At 38.5% G+C, this 21,270-nt stretch overlaps 1 protein-coding gene and 4 non-coding genes across 6 annotated transcripts; all 5 read right to left on the bottom strand.

Annotated features, from left to right (window-relative positions):
- Positions 1–808: 808 nt before the first annotated feature.
- Positions 809–20,770, bottom strand: LOC111574250 (plexin domain-containing protein 1-like). Of its 2 annotated transcripts, none has more exons than XM_035952131.2 (14): positions 20,559–20,770; positions 7,584–7,741; positions 7,217–7,360; positions 4,199–4,268; positions 3,955–4,077; positions 3,748–3,866; positions 3,551–3,650; positions 2,194–2,289; positions 2,024–2,105; positions 1,890–1,950; positions 1,680–1,803; positions 1,563–1,598; positions 1,325–1,482; positions 809–1,238 (listed from the first exon to the last, which is right to left on the bottom strand). In XM_035952131.2, the coding sequence occupies exons 1-14, from the start codon at positions 20,635–20,637 to the stop codon at positions 1,125–1,127; spliced, it is 1,464 nt and encodes a 487-aa protein (XP_035808024.2). In that variant the 5' UTR covers positions 20,638–20,770; the 3' UTR covers positions 809–1,124. The 2 variants fall into 2 exon arrangements, with proteins under 2 accessions (XP_035808024.2, XP_023134523.2); XM_023278755.3 differs by having other exon boundaries at positions 1,680–1,800; positions 20,559–20,768.
- Positions 4,707–4,778, bottom strand: trnac-gca (transfer RNA cysteine (anticodon GCA)). The gene has a single exon. It is a non-coding gene; the product is annotated as a tRNA-Cys (tRNA).
- trnac-gca (transfer RNA cysteine (anticodon GCA)) lies at positions 5,856–5,927 on the bottom strand. The gene has a single exon. It is a non-coding gene; the product is annotated as a tRNA-Cys (tRNA).
- On the bottom strand, positions 6,575–6,646 carry trnac-gca (transfer RNA cysteine (anticodon GCA)). Its single transcript has one exon. It is a non-coding gene; the product is annotated as a tRNA-Cys (tRNA).
- trnac-gca (transfer RNA cysteine (anticodon GCA)) lies at positions 7,045–7,116 on the bottom strand. The gene has a single exon. It is a non-coding gene; the product is annotated as a tRNA-Cys (tRNA).
- Positions 20,771–21,270: the final 500 nt, after the last annotated feature.

The following is a 21,270-nucleotide window of genomic DNA, read 5'->3' as shown; positions in this document are numbered from 1 at the left end:
AGCTCTGCTGGACGAAGAAGAAAGCTTTTGCTCATCAGTTCTGAGTTTGGATGAGATGAAAATGTTTGGACACAAAGAAAGGAGAAAGCATTCAACCAAAAAAACACTATCCTCAAGGTCAAACATGGAGGAAATGTGATGCTTTGGGAGTGTTTTCGGTGGACTCATGAGAAAAGAGGACGACATTAAGATTGTGGAGGACAACATCAAGCATTTTGCAGAAAAGCACGTCCTTAGGTGTCCAACAAGACAAATATCTTAAACATAAAGCCAAAGAGGTCAACAAATGGCGAGCAGAAAACAAAATCAACATGTTGGAGTCGAGATCTGTCAAGAATCTGTTAGGAAGTCTTCCAAACTCAAAGGTCTGGAGATAATTGCAAAGAGGAGTGGAACAAAAGCTCAGTACAGACAGCTAGTTAGCAAATAAATTAACTGTTTGATAACTGTGATGGTCAATAAAGGCGTTGCCATTGATCACAGGTTAATTTGGATTTTTAGCAAACTTGGAAGAACATAAAAATAGCTAAAATGCATAATTATCATCTCTCACACAACTTACTATCTTTAGTGCCTTGTTTATGTCATTTCCAGCCACAAAAAGCATATTGATTAAAAAATAATCACTATAAATTAATGATTGGTATGGGTATGAATAACTTGAGACCAGTTATAGCAACAAATTTTTATGTCGAGCATCAAATAACATTAAAAAAACACCGCTGCAAGCTGGAGTTCTGATGAGGAACTGTGAGACATGTTTGTGTAAATCAAAAGGTGGAACTTAACAGTCAAAAGCAGCAGGAACTGAAAACGAGGCACATCCATGTCTTTATTCGCTTGATGTAAAACGGCACAATTTATGTGATTTTCTAAGTTTGGCAGCCTTGTGGCAACATTTCACAGTTTACTGCAGTCAAATCTGTTTCTTTTAAGGAGGGTGTACAGTCACCACTTCTCCCAGCAGAGATAAAAGTTCTGTTTCTTAGAACATTTAGCTATTCTCTACCCAACAATTTCATGTTTTTTTGCAATGATATCACAAACATTTAAAGAAACTTAATGTAACATTTTTTGGAATAGGATTTTTTTTGCACAAATGTACGTGTTTCCGCTCGAAAACTTCAACACGGTCCAGCTTCAACAATGCTGTCTTTTTCACGACCTTCTCCTTCCACTTCTGTGTAACCAGGCTGTTGCTTTTGAAACTTCAAGGAAGGCCAGTAGCTCTTACGTCGCTGGAAAGCATTTAAAAAATCATAAATATCATTTGATTTGGACATATGTCAAAAACATCTCGGTGCAGGTACTATTCAGTGCTCACCTGGATGAGGTAAAGTGGTGATGCAGCAGCAGGATGACAATTGATGTAAAGAGCAACAAGCACCAGAGCCAACAGTAACACCAGGGCAGCTGTGATTCCTGCTATCACTCCAGTGTTCGCCAGCCCTTCGCTTTTATTAGAAGAATCTGTTTTAACATCTAAATCCAAGAAACATGATTAAAGATCCATCTACAAAAGCTCAATCATAACGACTCCTACAAACAGAAGTGTAACTCACCGCCGCCAGTCTTGAATATACGGCGTTTAGTCTCATCTGAAAGAAAGTTTCCCACTTATTCCAATGCAGAATCGATTTTTATTGAGCAACACAATGAAATACTGGCTGCATCCTCACCATCACTTTCACAGCCTTTTTGTAGAGGAGTCAGAGCCGTCGTGTCCTCGATGTCTGGTGTGATGGAGGAATCAGTGGAGCTGTCGCCTCTGGAGTAATCCTCACAGGTCGCATCTTTGCTCTGCTTGTTTTCAGTACAATAAAACATGATTATGTAATAAGACACGTGAAAATATAAAACAAACAATAATTCTCGATGTCCAGCTGTACCTCTTCTGAGCAGTTATAATCCAGCCATTCTTGCCTGTGTCTATCCATGCCGTCTGAACACCTAGAACACAAGATAGATATAAAATCAGGTGTAAAACTGTTAAATTGTGGGTTTTTCAGAAGGTCCAACTTACCTCTGGAGGACATGACACCAACTACAACCAGACGTTTGATTGGAAGAGTGGCAGAGCTCGCAGCTGTCATGCATGAGGCAGGCTAAAAAAAGACAAACAGGTAAAGTTGTTGGAGTGTTTACGTATGGTAATATGCTGAATAATTTTGATGTCATGGGGGATTCACTTACTGGGCAGTGGAGTGAACTCAACAGCAGAATAGTTTGTGATCTTTGTGGTGTCTATCTCGACTCGATGGTATTCGTAGATGGTTTGCCGTGGGGAGCCTGGATGAAAGATATCGTGATTTAAAGGCAATACTAGCTGAAAGTTAATTATGGTTTTTGATGATAGGACTACAACATACAACATAAGTGAGCACACCACTGTGCAATGTCAATGTCAAATGATTCAAAATTGTATCACCTCTCAATAATTGCATTATTTCTAACCTAGTAAGTAGAGTACTTCCTCTTATGAACAACCCACAACAAATTCTCCAGAGAGTCTATATTGAAAATTCAGAACCCCAAAGTAGAAACTCAAGGCAACAAAAGTAAATAAATTGTGATCACTGACACACAAGTCAGAAAACCTATGTTAATGGAGACAAATCTGAGTACCACTGTGATTTCCAATCAGCCTTACTGCTAAAACATGGTTAGAAAATATTTAATTATAGAATTTTCTTCATTCTGACTGTCTCTATCTGCATGTCTGCACCATGGCTCCACTTGGAAAATAAATTGCCAGAGGAATTGAAAAATCTGCGAGACTTCAGAAGATGGCAAAGGTTACAAAATGATTGAGGACAAACTAAACTTGAAACACAGTTGCAGCAGCAATCAAGTTTAGAAGGAGCCAAAGTACCACTAATCAGAGTTGCAGTGGTGGTTCTGTAAAAATGAGATCAAGATAAATTTGTTCAACTCAGATGGAGTCCAGCATGTTGGTGTGAATCTGACCAGGACTACCACAGTGAATGCATAGTCCTGACAGTGAAGCACAGAGGAGGGGGTGTGATGATATGGGGCTGCATGAGTGCAAAAGGTTTTGGGGAGATGATATTTATAGATGCAGAAGGAATGTCTGTGGATAAAACAAAATACTAGTCGATTAGATGACTCCCAGCCTGCAGAAGCTTGAAGAAGAGGAATGTTGCAGTACGATAACAATCCAAAACACAAAATTACACAAGAGATTCTAAAAAATTGTGACGTAGTCTGTCACCTGACTCGAATCCAATAGAACACCTTTGGAATGTTTTAAAGAGAAAGACAGAGCAACACAACCCCTCCAATGAAAAGCAGCTACAAAAATAAGGAAGTATCTCTCTAAAAATTTGCTAATCTCCATGCTGATGAGGAGTCTGTCATTAAAAATAAAGATGAACATATGAATATTTAAAAAAAAAAAAAAGATTTGAATTTGTGATGTGTGGCCTTTATTTTTAATACAGTAAATCTAAACTGACTCCACATAAGAGCAAAACCTACCTTTTAACTGAGAAGTAATGTCTTTAGGATAAGTGAGACCATTTCTGCTAACCTGTTGACTGAGAAGAAGGTGACATGACCATGAAGGCATCAGACAAACCAGCCTTCACCGGATGCTCAGCTGAACCAATCACATCTAGTGACATCGGTATCTGGTAAACAGAAAAGAAGATCAATATATGCAGGCAAAAATACACGAGAGAACTACATGATCAGATTGAAGAAAGCTAGTAAAGAGATGTGTCGCACGTCTCGGTAGCTGAAAGTGATGGTTCCAGTTTTGTAAAGTGCAGCCTGGAATGTAAAAGCTCCGACCGACTCTCTGCCTGAGAGTCTGACCTGCTCCCACTGGATCACAAACACCTCACCTGAAGGAAAGAAAACCAACAGGAATCAGACAAATAATCACACAATCCCAGACACTAGAACCTGCTCAAATGTCACAAGGTTTTATACCGTTATCCAGGTATTGGACAGTGGACTCTTTAGAGAAGCTGGGGTCAAAATTGGCCATTAGAGGAGCGATGTACTGAGTCACCGTTAGCATACGGTGAGTAATGTCCCCCGTGAAGATAAACCCTGGAAGAGGCCAGATGGGAAAATATGTAAGAGCAACGTGTTACACAGCTAGAAACACCTCTACACTGTGGAAATATGCAGTAAAGGTCACTAGAACATCTGTTAGAAATTCAAACTGTACCTCCTGTTGCTATGGTAATCTGCCTCAGGTAATGGCCGTAAAAAGGAAAGTCAAATGACAGGGCGACCCTCTGCGAAGAGAGAAGACACACGGGGAAGGAGAGGGATTTAAATATACATTTATATGTCATTTTGAGAAAATTGAATGCACAATTTTCAAACTATTAATTATCCTGCAGAGCACAGAATTTCAATTGCACTGAATAGAATAAAGAAGCTGCAAAGGGCTTGCTTGGCTGGGAAAAAGGAAAACCTAAACCCTTGACCTCACATTAGATTTCGTGGTTGTACCTAATACCATGGCTGTTTTTGCTTCCTAATGAAGTAGTTTCACTGGCAGCAGAAGAATCTGTTTTTCTCCCAGGTGGAAGCAAACGGGCAGATCATGCAGAAGTTAATCCACTCGTAGCAGCTTTATTAAAGTCATATCAAACAGCAGCTTTACTTTTTTTTTTAGTTTTCCATCATTCTGATGATCCTATCAACATTTTGCAGTAAATATATAAATTAGGGGGCACCCGGATTTGAACCAGGGACCTCTTGATCTGCAGTCAAATGCTCTACCACTGAGCTATACCCCCACACGCTCATACTCAAAGCACATTGTTTGTTCAGTGACTGGACATTTGCAGAGTCTTTTTGCAAGCAGCCTGTTTGGGACTATTTTTTTCCCAGGAAGCCTGATGTCACTATTTTGCAGTACACCAGTTAAAACACAGACACAACTTGGCTGTGTAAAGGCAGACTGTTGACATTTCTGCGTGTCAACTTTCCAAAACAGATATTCTGACCCAAAACACTGATTCATTCTCCAACATTATCAGAATCAAAATCAACGGGGCCAACGGAACAGCTGACCTTTTCTGTAACGCCGATATAGATTACCTTCGAGTGCCAGTGTAGCTGCGTCAAAAATAAACCGAAGCCACCTGTCTTTTGATTTCCCAAAGCTGCAATCACATTTTTCTTCTCAGCTTTGTCCACTTACAGTCTGATCTGGGGAGTGATAAAATCAACAACTGCTGCTTCTCCAACTGTGACTGAATGTGTCTAGAAAGCACCAACCAGCAGGTCCACTTGGGTTTAGTTCATCAGTATTCAGTCTTGGTGGAGTTTTTCTTGTCTGATCCGTCACATCTTTCTGTATTAAAGTGAGCTGTATGTATTACACAGGTGTCAGGTGTTGGACAACAGCCTGGACAGGTGCTGACAAATGTTGTGTTACTTTACATTTCAGACTGAATTCCATCCTGACCAGCTCTCACATAAAATGTTAGGGGGGGAATTGTCAAGTTTTTCTCCTTTGACAGATGCAGAACTGTGAGTTTACAAGGGCAGAGAGACGTATAAACCCATATAAATCACCTCTCTATTTGCACTACAGAACTCAGAGGGTTTAAAGAACAATATGGGAGTGGAAGAAATTTGCGCTCACAAATGATAAGGGGCACCTGAACTCTTGAACTCTGCTGATAGAATGTTTGAAGCCCTATAGACTCTTATTTTATTTAGATGATGCAGAGAACGTGGAGCATTGAGGTTCCATGTCTCCCTAATGTGGATGATTTAGTTGGTGTTTAAAATTAACACCCCCCATGGTGGATGTCTTGAAAGGTTGTATGTTTGTTAAAAAGTTACATATTGTAGTTCATGTAAGCAGGGGGCACCCAGATTTGAACTGGGGACCTCTTGATCTGCAGTCAAATGCTCTACCACTGAGCTATACCCCCAAGACGAAATTAAAAGTCATTCTATCTAGAGAGAAAAATGACAGCGAGGAAATTTTCATATGTTAATGTATGGTGCAGGTGTGTTAAAAGACATATATATAAAATGAAAGACAATTTTTACAAGCTTTAAGGGTGACCAGGCTGAAAATATTACTCATATTAAGGTAGAACAATGCTTTGGTATGTTTTTTAGTCCAGACTTTTTGTTGCAAATCAAAAGACACAAAGTCTTACATGACAAATTAGAAGTAAGTGGAGCCAATCAAAGGGATTATTCACAACAGAAAGTAATAGAAATATTTACAGTGTGCAGGAATGTGCAAGTTGTAGGACAAAGTCATTTTTTCAGGAGACTCACTTCTTACTTTTGCTTATGAAGGCAGGACTGTAATGTCATGTAATTTTGTGTAATCCTTTGCCCATAGGAATAAGAAATTTAGTGTGTAGGGAGCATTGTTATTTAAAGATGTATGGATCTTTAGTCTCACTTCATTACAATTTTTTATTAGATAAAATGAACAACTTGTAGCACTGCAGTTTCATCTGTCCCTATTGTAGATTACATCAGGAGGTAATTAAAGCAGATTTTCCCCATTGGGGACGCTATATTTCCAGGGATAAATCATACTCAACACACTTGTATAAGCAGGGGGCAACCAGATTTGAACTGGGGACCTCTTGATCTGCAGTCAAATGCTCTACCACTGAGCTATACCCCCTACAGCAACTTACAATACTCATTCTTTTAAGAGAGAAAAATGATTGCGTGGACATATTCATATGTTACAGTATGGTTTAGGTATCTTCCTTTAAATAACAAAGACGTTTGGCTGAGAATATTACTCATATTAAGGTGGAACAATGTTTTGTTTTGCTTTTGTGTTTTCTGTAAATTGCTGTATCAGAATCCATCTTTTTGCAAAGTAGGTTTTCACATATGAGGAATTTGGTGCCAAGAAGGTCCTTTTTAAAGGACAAAAAGATTTTTTAAAAAGCAAGTTCCATGTCTCTCTACTGTGAATGATTTAGTTGGTGTTTAAAATTGACATCCCCCATGGTGGATGTCTTGAAGGGTTTTGTATTTAGCAATAAATTATATGTTGTAGCTTATGTGAGCAGGGGGCACCCAGATTTGAACTGGGGACCTCTTGATCTGCAGTCAAATGCTCTACCACTGAGCTATACCCCCTACAGCACTTTGGACCAATAGATGGTTTTGTAAACTTCACATAAATTCAGTTTTTGTTTTTTTTTCATTGGTGACTTGTGCATTTAATCCTAAGACTCACCACAGCCTGCTTGTATGAGTTTGACAGGATGCCGTGGACTCTGACTTGGCCGTGCCGGACGTCACTCATGTCTACCCAGAGGTCTTGTGTTCGCTGATCCTCAGGGCCGAAGCTTCGCCACGTGTAATACTTGCCAGAATCCTCCTTCCAGACAGAAAAACACACGGGTTGTAAAGGCATAGCATGTATTCAGGGAGTGTGAGAGAACATGGTTAAATCATATGTTGATGCTTCTCCAAGCGAGTGGAGAGGAGTGAATGTGTCTTTTCCAAAAGAGGGCAGTGTTTAACTCCAACTAAAACAAACACATCACAGCAAACACCACAAACCGGTGCAGTCAGAAGACACAGTGCGGTGCAGGACTCACCACGACTCGTGTCATGTTGTCTGGCAGGGTGCTGATGGTCAGTCCTCCACCCTGGACGGCCCTGCTGGTCCGGCTGTGGCCAGAGGACGACCTATGGGCTGGATGCTCACCTCCAGTTGACTCCCCATGCTGCTGTGAGATCACACTGTACCAGCCATCTGTCCACAATAATGCACATCAGTTTAACCTGCTGTTCTTCTTACTATGTGTATATGCAATGACTGAAGTTACAGTGCCTATAAAAATGTTTACACCCTTGGAAGTTTTCTCCTTTAACTGCTTTTCTAAGATGAAATCATGCTCAGTTTGGCTTTTTTGACAGTAACTTGCAAAAAAGGTTCCGTCTTGTCAAAGAGAAAACAGATTTCAACATGTCAGTTAATTAAAAATATGAAACGGAAAATAAATAATTGCATTAGTATTTAGTCGATGCACAAATGCACTCATTTGACATTTTTCATTGAAAGATATTACTTAGTAGAAATCTGCTGTCACTTTGACGTGAAAGAATCTTTTTTGGTGTATGTGATGCGATGATAGAAGTTACAGTGTATACAAAAGGTATTTATTGCTTTAATAACATTAAATCTGAGTATTTAATTTACTTTTTTTAAACAAAAAATTCTAAATAAAACTTCTTTCATGTCAAAGTGAAAACAGATTTCTAACTAATATCAATTAATAAAAAATATAAAACCTAAAATAAGTCATTGCATCAGTATTTAGTAGATGCACATATGCACTTAGTTTATATTAAAATAAATAAAATCAAAAATAATTAACTGCATCAGAATTCAGTTGATGCACATTTGCAATTATTTTACATTAAAACAAGTAAAATAGAAAACCTAAAATATGTAACTGCATCAGTATTTAGTAGATGCACCTTTACAATTATTTTATATTAAAATAAATATAAAACCTAAAATAAGTCCAGCACCTTTGCAATATTTTACATTTTTCATTAATTAATATTATGACATGAAAGAGTCTTCTTTTTTGGTACATTTTTGTCAAAAAGCCAAATTAAATTGATTAAATGTTAAGTAGAAATAAAAAAAGAAAACTTCCAAGGGAGGTAAATGTTTTTTGATAAGCACTGTATGAAGCATTTCAAGTAGAAATTCCAGCACTTTCATTCTAAGAATTTCAAGAATAGAAAGCACAACATTTGGGAAACATTTCAGATGTTTACACTTGCGGCTTCATGCTTAGACAACGAGAAAAATGAAAAATTGCATGTTGCTTTGGCAATACTCAATGTTAGCCTTGAGAATTAAAGTCATTGTTGAATGAAGGCAAAAACAATACAAACTGCATTTACTGATGCTCAGAGGAAACTGTCAGGCCATACAAACAAAGTGAACCATATGTGGTAAGCAAACTGGGGTAGGTAGACCGTGTTTTAAAGTTTGGGGGTGTTTTAATTGACGATTTGTCTTTCTTTCAAGCCACATATTCCTGTTGATGTTAGATGTTTATTTAAGCAGCGTGCTGTCATTTTTCATGGAGCGTGGAAAATGCATGTCGAGTGATATGTTTATACCGACAATGGATGTAGACCTGTGGATGTTTTTGTCCTTGCACAACCTCAGAGGTTGATGCAGCTGTACATTTGAAGCCACACGAGGGAAAATACCTTGACTGACCTCCCAAGAGTCTTTTCTGGTGACGTTCAAGAATAAGCGTATTTTTGTTAATCTAAGGAACTAGCAAAAGATGAATAATTACTCTATTAAATGCTGACTGAAATAAGAATCTAACTAACCAGCACTTTTGCAAACAAAGTTAAAGTGCACCCTTATGCAAGATAAAAATGATCTAAGAATACATAATTAATAGATTATTCAGGAAGAGTGCAATTTCAGCATATATGTGGTTCTCACGACACAAACCTGCACCACCCTGTGTTACAAATGCAAAAACAAGTGTAAGTTTCAAGCAGATTTTCATAACAATTTACAGTTAGGCTGAGATTTTTCCAATTCCACTTCTGTTTCCACTTAAGTTGGTTGACAAAAAAAAAGTTGGTGTGCATATTAGAAAAAAAGAGTTAAGGTTTCATAATGAGAGACAAATGTAAGTGTACATGACCAGCATTAATGATGGTGTCCTTATTTTGGAGGTATTTCAAATGACGCAACCAACCTGACTCAGACCTCAGTTAAACATGTCTTCTAAGTTTACTACATTAAAAATACAGCCCCACAGCAGGATAGTAGGAACTCAAGCAAAAAATAATGCAACAAAAGTCCGTGCAGCTATCATTACTGATATTTAACCCCCTTTTCAATGATAGACTCAATCCTCCTCAGCATAGAGGATGCTCTGCCATTCTCCAGAGAATATTTCTTTCAACCGCTATTTGCTGGAGGGGTTGTGTTGCTCTACACTTCCCTTTTAAATACCCCAAAGATGCTCTGTTGGATTCAGGTCAGGCCATATACTTATCCAGGGCTCAATTTTAACTTTTTTGCTTCTTTACAAACTATTACAAACATCTTTTGCACTCATGCAGCCCCATATCATCACTCTCCCACCTCTGTGCTTCACTGTCAGGACTATGCATTCTATGTGGTAGTCCTGGCATGCTGGACTCTATTTAAGCCCAGAAAATGTATCTTAATCTCCTTTCTCCAAAGAATGTGCTCTTATAAATCATCAGGCTTCTTCCCACATTCTTTGGCAAAGTTTCATTTTATAATTTTGTGCCGAACAGCGTGTAAGCGTTGATGCAATGCACTGTCCTTCCCATTGTCTGAACTGCAGCAGACACTGATTTCCATTGATAAACCCTGTGCAAAGTCTGATGCACTTGCCTGTCGGTTTTTCAAAGTTACATTATCCAAATAGTTCAATATCGGTGGCATCAATTTAGGAGGATAGCCACTACAGCCCTGATTAGTGGTACTAGTGGTCACCAGTCCTTGGGAAGACTCACAGTCAGTTTTTTCATTCTCTTTTGGCAGTTCTTTTAGCCATGATGTAAGCATGCACAGCACATAGGCACATAGGTCCAAACAATAGATAGATAGATAGATAGATAGATAGATAGATAGATAGATAGATAGATAGATAGATAGACAGGTAGACAGATAGATAGACAGACAGATAGACAGATAGACAGATAGACAGACAGATAGATAGATAGATAGATAGATAGATAGATAGATAGATAGATAGATAGATAGATAGATAGATAGATAGATAGATAGATAGATAGATAGATAGATAAATGCAGATAGACTGGAAATTAGACAATTAGAAAGTTTTGCTTCAAGGATTACAGATTTTATTGCTTGTGCATCAGTGATCATTTTCACTATAGACTTAAAAAGTGTTCATGATTGTTTATAGGAGAAAATGTTGAAGTGCTTAACTTATAAATAATGCAGGTATTGACGGGTGATTTAATTTTGAATCATTTGATATTTAAGTGATATTACACAAAGTTGTACTCGTTTCTGTGCTGTACGGATCTTTCAATCTTTTCGGATCATTACGGTAAACGGTTGCTGATTGCGCCTTTTCTACCCCCTTTACGGCACTCCGCAGCCTATACAAGCCGGCGGCAGCGAATCTTTTTCGCGGGGACTCTCGACTAACCCTAGTTTATGGTCACCTCCTGTTCTTATCGTTTGTTATTTTCTGTTCCTGGCTTTAACAAACTACAGGAGGCTTTGAAGCAGCGCTGGACACGTCTCGGAACCAAAAAAAAGCCAGGATCACCTCCCTGCCCATTGTGCTCAATGTCCCGACTGAAACACCGTGAATATCAGGCAATGGTCAGCTCGGCTGCCGCGAAGAGTTCGTCTCTGTTGCCCCGGTGTTTTCATGGAGGGAATCTGTTCATTTGAGCATAGTAAACCTGAGCAGGGTCACTCTGTTGGACATCCAGTGGTCCGATTAGACAGCCTAAGCTCAAACAAACGCTGATCTGACATTAAGAGTTGGTTATTTTCACTGCAACCGCATTGACATGCCTGTGCATGTCCTGTGGTTCATGTTAATGCTAGTTAACCTCGCTTGCAAAACTACTACTCTGTCTTCAGAAGCTAATGTCCTCCCAAACATGCTGTATTCTACCTTCAAACTCTGGCTAACCACTATCTGACATTCAGAGGTGGTTATTTTAGCTGTATCCATGGTTGTGCTTGTCCCGCAGTTCACGCTAATGCTAGCTAGCCTAGCTAGCAACATACAGCTACTCCGCCCCCAGGAGCTAATGTCCTCATAAACAGGTCGCATTCTACATTCAAACTCTACTTAACCACTATTTGACATTCAGAGGTGGCTATTTTTACCCTTTCACTGGTCTGTATTAGTTCTCCAGTTCATGCTAATGCTAGATAACCTAGCTAGCAACACAGCTAGTCCGCCTCCAGGAGCTAATGTCCTACCAAACAGACTAAATTGTACCCTCAAACTGTTTAACCACTATCTAACATTCAGATTGGGTTATTTTACCTTCTTATTTCACATAGTACCCTTTTCTTAGTGTGTATATTACTTACTGTGTATTTTATGGTGTTGGTAACTTTATTGTTTCTGCTGTAACAACCAAATTTCCCCTCGGGGATTAATAAAGTATTTCTATTTTAACCATGCTTGTCCTGCAGTTCATGCTAATGCTAGCTAAAAACACAGCTACTCCACCCCCGGCAGTTAATATCCTCCTACACAGGCTGTATTCTACCCTGAAACTCCGGTTAACCACTAAAATGTGAGTAGTTGTCTCAAACATTGAGATAAACAAGTTGCAGTTGCATTTAAAAGTTAATATGGAGTTAGTAGTGGGATGAAATCGCAAGATTAGCAGCAGTACAAGCTAGATTTTGGCCTATTAGGCTTGCATTACTTGTGCATTAATTAGACAGTGGCAGCACTTCAGGAATAGATTTAAAAACAACATACTGTATAGTTTTATATTGTACTTGCTTTTTCCGCTAAACTTCAAACCTCAGCTATTTCATTTAGGCTTTCAAGCCCAGTTAAGGAGGGCAGGAAACTTTTATTGCAAAGTTGGCGTGTTGGCTGCATTTGGTCTGAAAAACATATTACTATCCAAGATATTCTACCTTGTTTCTCCAATGAGCTAAAGCCACCTGTTGGAGGTGTTTGCTCCATCTCTTGACTTGTACACCTGAGTTGAATAAGCTGTAATCACATCAAACTCCCATGTAGTGTGTTAGTTTTGTGCATCAACATCCTGTGCCAAAAAAAAGTCAGCCTGCTTTAGTTTTGAACCAACCTGTGTTAAATGTTCAATGCAAAACAACCGAGGTAAAGTTAGATGAGAATAAAAATTTTAAAGTCAGATCCTGAGGTTTGCAAATACGAGTTTGAACAAACCTAAATGCAGAACACAAATTGCCCTTTCAGTTGCATTGTTATGATCAGAGAAAAGTTTATTCTGAGCCAGCTGTGCACACAAGTTTTCAAGCTGTTCAACTGGTGAGAAATTGTTGATCACTGATTGAATCCACACTCGTCAGTTGTGGCTTTAAGGGCCAATGATCACACAATGTGAACAATCCACAGACACTACAAAAGTCCACCTTAAAATGCAGCTTTATTCAAATAAAACGATGTAGCAGATGGGAAGAGAATGATGAGAACAGGCTGTTGGCATGCTGGATGCTGATATTTTAGCGAAGGCCATAGCCAGAATGTCCCCAAATTCACTGTTTATCATCTAAGAAATTATCTGAGACTTCTCTGAATGGACATACTGGGCTAAGTGATCCTAAAATGTCCTTCAGTTTTACCAAGCCCTTCAGATAAAGTCAGACATTTCATCTCAAACAGCATCAACAAGCTTGTTAATTCTCTGCAACCCCACTCTTCATCTGCCCATGATCATTTCCAGCATACTTGGTTGTTTCATGACGTCCATTCTGTTGTAGAGATGCTGTGTTGCAACTCTTTTCTTTCGTTAAGAATAATAAATTGAATTTAATAAAAATAGTACATGCTGTCCTTATTTTCTTTGTTCAATGCACTTTTGTTTTTGATGCACTGCATGGGAGGAAACCTTATTTGACTCAGGTGTACAAGACAATAGTTGGCTTTAGCTTATTAGAGGAACAAGGCACAATAAATTGGCTGGAAATGTATTGTTGTGTATGCCAAATGCTACTTAGAAGTTCTGGAAACTTAATTGAAATGACTGATGTTTAAGTGATTAAATAGGGTGTGTGGAGGCGATCAGAGACACCTGAACATGATGAGTGATGTCTTTTCATAATCTGTTATGTCTAATACAGTGCACGCTATGTGTTACAGTGTGGGTTTAGTTACAAGGTGGATTTCATTTTCATTGTGCAACCATACTTCACACACCCTGTTTGACCTACAGTGCACACTTGTGCCAGGAAAATGTTTAAAACTTAGGAGGAGTCCCATTTAAAAACATATCCCATTTTAACTTCATTGTTTTGCATTAAGCATTTAACATATGTTGCCTCAAAACTACAATAATGTGACTTGTTTATGTCTTGATGTTGACCCACAGCACTAATTTAAACAATTTATTTGTTGGAACTGCAGGAAATTCTTCAACAGTTGGCTTTAGCTTAATAGAGGAAAGAAAATAGATACTTTTGCATATTGTAAAAGTTTATACTGGATCAAATACAAGTTCCAATGAACAAATTGTCTTGAAAAATAAATCTATTTTAATTTTGAAACAATCTATGTTAAATTCTTAATGCAAAACTGGAAAAAAAAAAACAAAAAATGAAAGTGGGATGAGGAGAAATATTTTTGAAGTTGGATCCTGAGGTCTGCAAAACTTCCTAACTTTGACATAATTTACTGCCTGGATGAGAGTGTACTGTAACCCAAACAGAGCGTGAAAATTATGGCTTCACAGTGAAAATTAACTCCAACTCGAACCAAACCCACTTTATAACACGCGACATGTAGTGTGTTGGTCCCAAGTAGATTATGCAAAGACAGCATGCTTAGTTTGCAGGTGTTTGTGATCAACCGACCATCTCTTTGAGTATTTTAAACCCATTCAAGCCCAGTTAAAGATGATAAGACCTTCCTCGCAAGCAGCCGTATCTCCCACTCTTCTACTTCTGATTAATGAGAGAATCAACAGACCAGAACTTAATCCTTCCTTTGTGCACTTTTGTAGATGTTAAACAGAAAGCACTCGTCTTAATAGCAAAAAAAAAAAAAAAAAGGCTAAAAAACCCGCCAAGAAAACCAGTTGTAGAAAATTACATCTGACATTTTGAAGTTGGCCACATTTCCGTGAACCTCTAAAGCTGGTTCTGATTTGTGCCAGTGCAGCTCCTCTTCTGCCAGTGAAATGTTAGTTGACGTTGGTTTGATGCCTTCAGTGTGGGAGGAGAACTCGGGCCTGCCGGTCGCTCGGCTTCGTCCGGTGCCAAACCCCCAGAGTTCAGACTGTGTGGGACATTGGCTGCTTCGAACATCCGCACAGTTACAACGCTGATGTCTTCCACAGCCATCACAACTACAATGCATCATTTAACAAGTTTTCTGAAGTGACAACCCAAACGTCCTGACCTCATGGGGTGCTTCATGAGTGTTTCTCCCTCCGCCCTTTGATTCAATTAGCTGCTGCGTCAGTGCGTTCGTGGCAGCTCATATATTAAACCTCAGACGTGTGATTGTTGATCCGCCCTGCTGTGGCATCTATGAGGTAAGAGGAGAAACGACGCGTGTTGAGGAGATAAACATATTCTGCTTTAAGCTGGAAGGAGTGCTGAATATGAAGTTATGACTTAGAATATCTTCTCAGGTCATCGCTCCCCCTCTAAGCTGTGTTACTGAATCCACTGGCAGACAATCAAATCACAAAATGGGAGTCAGATTCTTTAGGGTGAAACTGACAACAACTAGCTTTCCAATTATTCTTTCCAATATAAATTATTTACTGCATAGAAAAATAACCCAACCTCTGCTCCTGCTGCTGGGTATCTAACAATGTTTCTTGGAATGCATATAAAATAGGACATTATATAGTGAAAAAAATGCACCAGACTGCAACCTCTTGTTCAAACCTACATTAGATTGTTGGAAAATGAGCATAAATACCTACAAAGAAGAGTAAATGTGGTACGGATATTGTACGATTTCAACATTTTTAATCTTTTAGTTTCTTTTGAAATAAGTTTAGGTACTTTTAAGTCACTGCAAAAGTGCTTGCAACTATGCAAATTATGGCACAAAGATAAAAGCTTATTTAATAAATACAGTTTATTTCTTTATATGAAGGAATCTGCATGTGTTTGTATGCCTGTTGTTCAATTTTCTTGACAGCTCTTCATCCAATTTACTTCAAACTTGGCGTTTGGTTTGCAAGAGGCCTGAGAAAGAGCAGTGTTGAGTTTGAAACCAGTGTGTTTGTGTGTCTGTTCTTTGCTTTTGTTGACAACCAATCATCCGTTATACTTTGGCAGTTATGTTGCAGGAAGCCTGAGAACATGCTGTGTTAAGTTTGAAACCATTAGGATAAAAAGTGGTTGCATTTTTGGGGGTCTTTTTGGGGACCTCAGGAAGCCTTTGGCTACCCGGGGAGCCCTTTTTCTAGGCAACATCAAAGGTAAATGTAGAACATCATACATAGAAATTGGCAGAACTACTATTATTAATAGTCTGTTCAACCATCAACACTGAATTAGAATCACTTAAAGTTGTTTGACTGATTAAAATGGTGAGTTTACGTGTAGAAGTTTTCATACAAGTAACAGTTAAACATGTCATATAGTGCCTACAAAGCAGTTTAATTTATTGTCTATCATAAAATACATCCCAAAATTGTATAAAAAGAGAAGTTTAAGTAATAAATACAAGTTAATTCTGTATTTATTGAACTGTAAATGACAAATTTCTGTGTGTTCGTGTGTCTGTTCTTCACTTTTGTTGACATCCCATCATCCGCTGTACTTTAAATTTGGCAGTTGTGTGGCAGGACGCCTGAGAAAATGCAGTGTTGAGTTTGAATCATTATAATAAAGGGAGGTTTTTGTTTATTCTATTATTATTATATTTATTATTTTGTGGGGTCTCAGTGGGCCTTAGGGTGGAGCCTACGCTGTCCCTTTTGCTAGGCAATGTCAAATAAGGGTATTGTGCAATGCCACGGGATTACATCACATTAAAAGCAGAACTAGCATCGTCAGTAACTGAGATAGGATTGCTTACATTTCTATGCAGTGATTTTGTGTTCAGAAGTTTGAAGTTTTCCACAGAAACAACAGTGAAATGTGTCATATATTCCATGCAAAGCACATTAATTTAACGTCCGTGTCATAAAATGCATCCCCAAACAAAAGACTCCATTGCAAATGGGGGAGGATTTCAGTAGAATACCTAAGTGGTGAATCAATATCAAGATTTGTTTTGTGCATCTGCACCCCTTCCTTTGGGGAGAAAGTGCAGGGTGGTGCCTCGGTTAGATGATAATCCCTAAGAATAGATAATGGCCTCAGCTTGTGAGCAGCCAACCTTTAGCTGCTGCAGCGAGCCAGCATGGTGTTGGTGAGTCAGAAAATTAAAACGATGTTTTGGGATAAAACCACACCTGGCCCGGAATATAGATGAGGTTTAGACCAAGTTTGCAAAGATTTTAAAAGTTTAAGGCAATAAAGATGACGAGCGTATCCAAAAGAGCCGAGAGGTAAAAGAGGAAATCTGCTGAGGGCATGAACGGGCAGATGTCCTGGATGGAAATCTGACCTCTGCCCACTCGTTTAGGAGCTACCAAACCTCAACATTTGGCTGCCTGTTGCTGCCGTGGTCAGCTCTGAGTGGTCAGAGAGGACACTCCCTTCCTGAGCAGAGGCTGGAGGAGCTGGCATGGACTCTGAATATCACCCACAATGACCAGCCACTCGTATAGTTCATTTCAAGCAGTGTGGCACAGTTGCAGATGTGCCGTTTCCCAGTGTTATTCCACTGCAGTAAGTTCTGCTGAGAACCAAGTCAACTTTGTTTTGATAGTTAAGAAAGAATGACTTACTGGAAGCTGATAGCTGGTTTCTCTCTCTGTATGTATTTTGGCCAGAAACTGAACTGCTGATATGTTTCAGCAGCAATTATTATGAGTTTTAATGCTTTCAGAGGAGCCTCCTTTAATAAGAAATCTTTAAAAAAATGCCAAATGCAATAGATAACATTTCTTAAAAGGCGCAGCATTCTTTGGTCAAGTCTTGGTACTACACAAAGCACCGATCGTCTCACTTTTCTCCTCTTATTAAGAAAACAAATCTCTGCAGTGGAATAGACAACAAAAATATTTCTGCTTATAATTGTCTTGTAAGACAAATAAAAGGAAATGGTCAACACTATTCTATCATTTTAACATTTTTGTTTCTGGCTTTCAGCAAACTACACTGATAAAATGATAGTGTATTTTAAAACAGTTTCTTACGCAAATTTTTTTTTTTTTAAAAAGTTGATTTTACAGATTTTTACTGTTTTGCTAAATAATACCAAGTAAAATCACTGTAACAGGTATTAATTTTGTATATTTACAGTAAAAAACAAAACAAAAAACATGCCAAAACTGAATAAATAAATAATACCCACATTAAAAAAGTTTAAAAAGCAAAAAAAATTGGTATTTTACTGATATTTGCTGTTGTTTAAAAATCATGCATAACAAGCATTAAAGAAATAAAAATTTTTTTTTACAGATTTATTCTGTTTTGTTAAATTACAGCTATTATCTAGTTAAAATGACAGAAAATAAGACTTTAAAAAGCTATATTTTCACAAATAACCATTTCTTCTTTTGCAGGGTGTGACTGCAAAATGAGATCATTTTAATGAATTTAAATGAGCTAGATATATCAATTTTTCATTTACTTTCATTTTATTTGCTGTTATTGTCACCATTTTTTACAGTTTTTGAACATTATAGCTTTTAGCAGCTTTTTCATCTTTTTATTTTATTTCTTATTTTTTGCATTTTTATTTATTCTTTACAGTGTAAAGGAGGTTTATGAGTAGAGCCAGAAACATCTCTGAACAAATAAAGCCATGATAATCACCTCATCATTCTTAGTCTTCCTGTCAGAAAAAAACATTAATATACCGCCCTGGTCCGTCTGGCTGCTTTCATGCAGGGAGTTTCTTCAGACTCTAAAATTACACAGCTTTACTTTATTTTAATAAACTAAAATTATTTTACAGATATTTGCCAGTATTTTGAACATTACAGTATTCATCTGCGTTTTTTTAAAATATTTTTTTCCTGATGGCCTTGCTGCCATATTTTCACAATTTTTTCCCGGATTTTTTAATTACATTTTTTTTTACAGTGCACCTCTAACCAAATCCACATGGCAACACATATTATTTACTATATTGGTCCCAAACAAGACATGACAAAGTAAAATGGTCACTTTCGGTGTTTCTGACCTTCTTAGAGTCTCCTCTTTGGGTATTTTAACATCAGTCATTACATTTCCATTTTCAATCCTAATTCTGGACAGCAGATGGTTTCCTTGCATGCAGACATACATATGTCCATGCAGACATACTGGCAACTCCCTCAAATGCAATTGATAACACCCCTCTAAGGCTGCAACCTCTCACAAAGAGCTACAAAGACAAGAGACAAGTGTTTGTTCAAGTCCAGTTACGACAACAAAAGTGTGCTTGCGTCACCGTTGTTCTGTGAAGAGACAAAGAGATTATTTCTGCTTCTCACTGCCTGATAAGGCAAATGAATGAAGGAGATGAGTACAGGCCAAAGCTATTTCCCACACAAATGCTGTTCCAAATTACCACGTAATTCAAAGAATAAGATGCTGCTCAGCTGTTGGCAGATAACCGTCTTCTTTTGTCCTGCCACTTTCCTAAAACACGTTTTCCTGTTACAAGTCAAATTGCACATGACTGATGTGAAATAAGAGTCACTCTGGGATTCACAAATGAAAACATCCCATCAGTGATTCAGTCTTACAAAACAATACACTTCACTTTGTTTCCCGTTTTCTGAGTTTATGCTCTGAAATGTCTAGATCTGCTTCAGGCTATTTGTTGAGCAAACTTTTTAGAGACGGGATGCCAAACACTGAGGTCAACACTAGGTACACAGTTTAGTTTCTGTGTTTTTACAGTCATTTAAAAAAAAAAACAACCCTGATCAGTATGTAAATATTAAGCCGATAAGAGTAAATGAAAAAGTAAAGGAGGATTATGTGAGGTCAGCACCGACAGCTGACCTCTTATGTTGCAAGCACATATCTCACAGCATGTTCATCTGCAACACATTTCCTTATGCAGAGGAGCTCAGCAGGAGTAGATGGATGATTTAACTCTCTGGTTTAGTGCAACAGCATTTCAGATGGGCCTGTATCTCCTCCATAAGCAGCTGTTTCTGGTCACCGGTGGGCCAACTCGGGAGGCAGGAGAGAAGTTTTCTACAGAATGACCAGTCAGATTCTCAAATATATAACCTCAACTGCTGTATTTCATTCATTCCAAAGCACGCACATGCATTTATGTGAAGAAACGCAGCAAATTCCAAGTGATAATCCACCAGCCTCCTAAGACTTTGTGCCAGACTGTAGCAGGGAGGCAAAGAAGGAAAACAGTCTAATTTTAAACCTGAGACGGGCTGTTTGCGGGTTGTTGTTTAGACTCACTTGCATGCTTGTGGAATGGGGTATTTTTATTGTACACTTTATTGTAAACTAGGTCAGTCACTTTTGTTGTGTATAATGAAAAGGGCATGGCGTGCCCATTTGCCGCTCCATAAAGATTCCTACTGAAGTCCTGTGGTTTGCATTGAATTAAAATAGCGCACACAGTTGCACACACAGCATCAGTGCAAATGTACGAAATATTTACTGTTTGTTCAACTTGAGAACAAGTGGATGTGGAAGCTATTTAAAGAGAAAACTGCTGCACAAGCTTCAAAATCTAACAAAACACCTGCAAAATTAAGCCTCCAGGCATGAAGCAGTGATGGATAAACAAACTCACCTGTCTGCTGCTGAGCCCAAACTTCATCTAGCTCTGTTTGGAAGAGACAGAGACACAGCATCACCAAACCGAAACACATGTTCGAGCACAAAAAGACACACAAAAACAACAACAAAAAAAGAAATCACAGCGTTTCTCTCTGCTTCTGTCTTCCTCTTCTCTCTGTGCACAAACAGCTTTTCTCCCTCTTCCCTCTCTGTTCATATACCACCCTGTTTCTAACTACACCCCTTCTTCTCTCCTCCTCAGTGCTGTTCCTCTGTTGCCGTGGCGACTGCAAAGACACAATCAGCTGATGAAGCTCTGGAGCCACAAACTATCATCGGCACGCTGCACAAAAACCCCCGGACGTCGATTTCTGTCTCTATAAACTGTGCAATATTTGTCTCTGGTCTCCAGTGTAGCTCTCTGGAATCATCTTTTAGAATAATAAAAGTATAAATAGGAGCAGCAGCAGCATTATGGCGCCTCCCTCTGTCCAAACCAGCCTGTGAGGACACACAAATCTGACATCTGAGATTAGCCATGGAGATCACAATGCCAGACCTAAAATCACTGCTGGTTATGCTTTTACACTTTCCATGTCAGACCTGTTTATAGTTCCCCAAAACACTGCGTCTATTTTCTGACAACATGGAACAGAAAAAAAGTCTCCTTGTTGCAGTGTAATTTCCAAAAGTTGTGTAAAAGTCGTGTGTAAAACTGAAAGAAA

This window comes from Amphiprion ocellaris, chromosome 19 (assembly GCF_022539595.1).
Source record: "Amphiprion ocellaris isolate individual 3 ecotype Okinawa chromosome 19, ASM2253959v1, whole genome shotgun sequence".
Taxonomy (NCBI): domain Eukaryota; kingdom Metazoa; phylum Chordata; class Actinopteri; family Pomacentridae; genus Amphiprion; species Amphiprion ocellaris.
The sequence above is the reverse complement of the archived record's forward strand: the minus strand, read 5'-3'. Positions and strand labels throughout refer to the sequence as shown.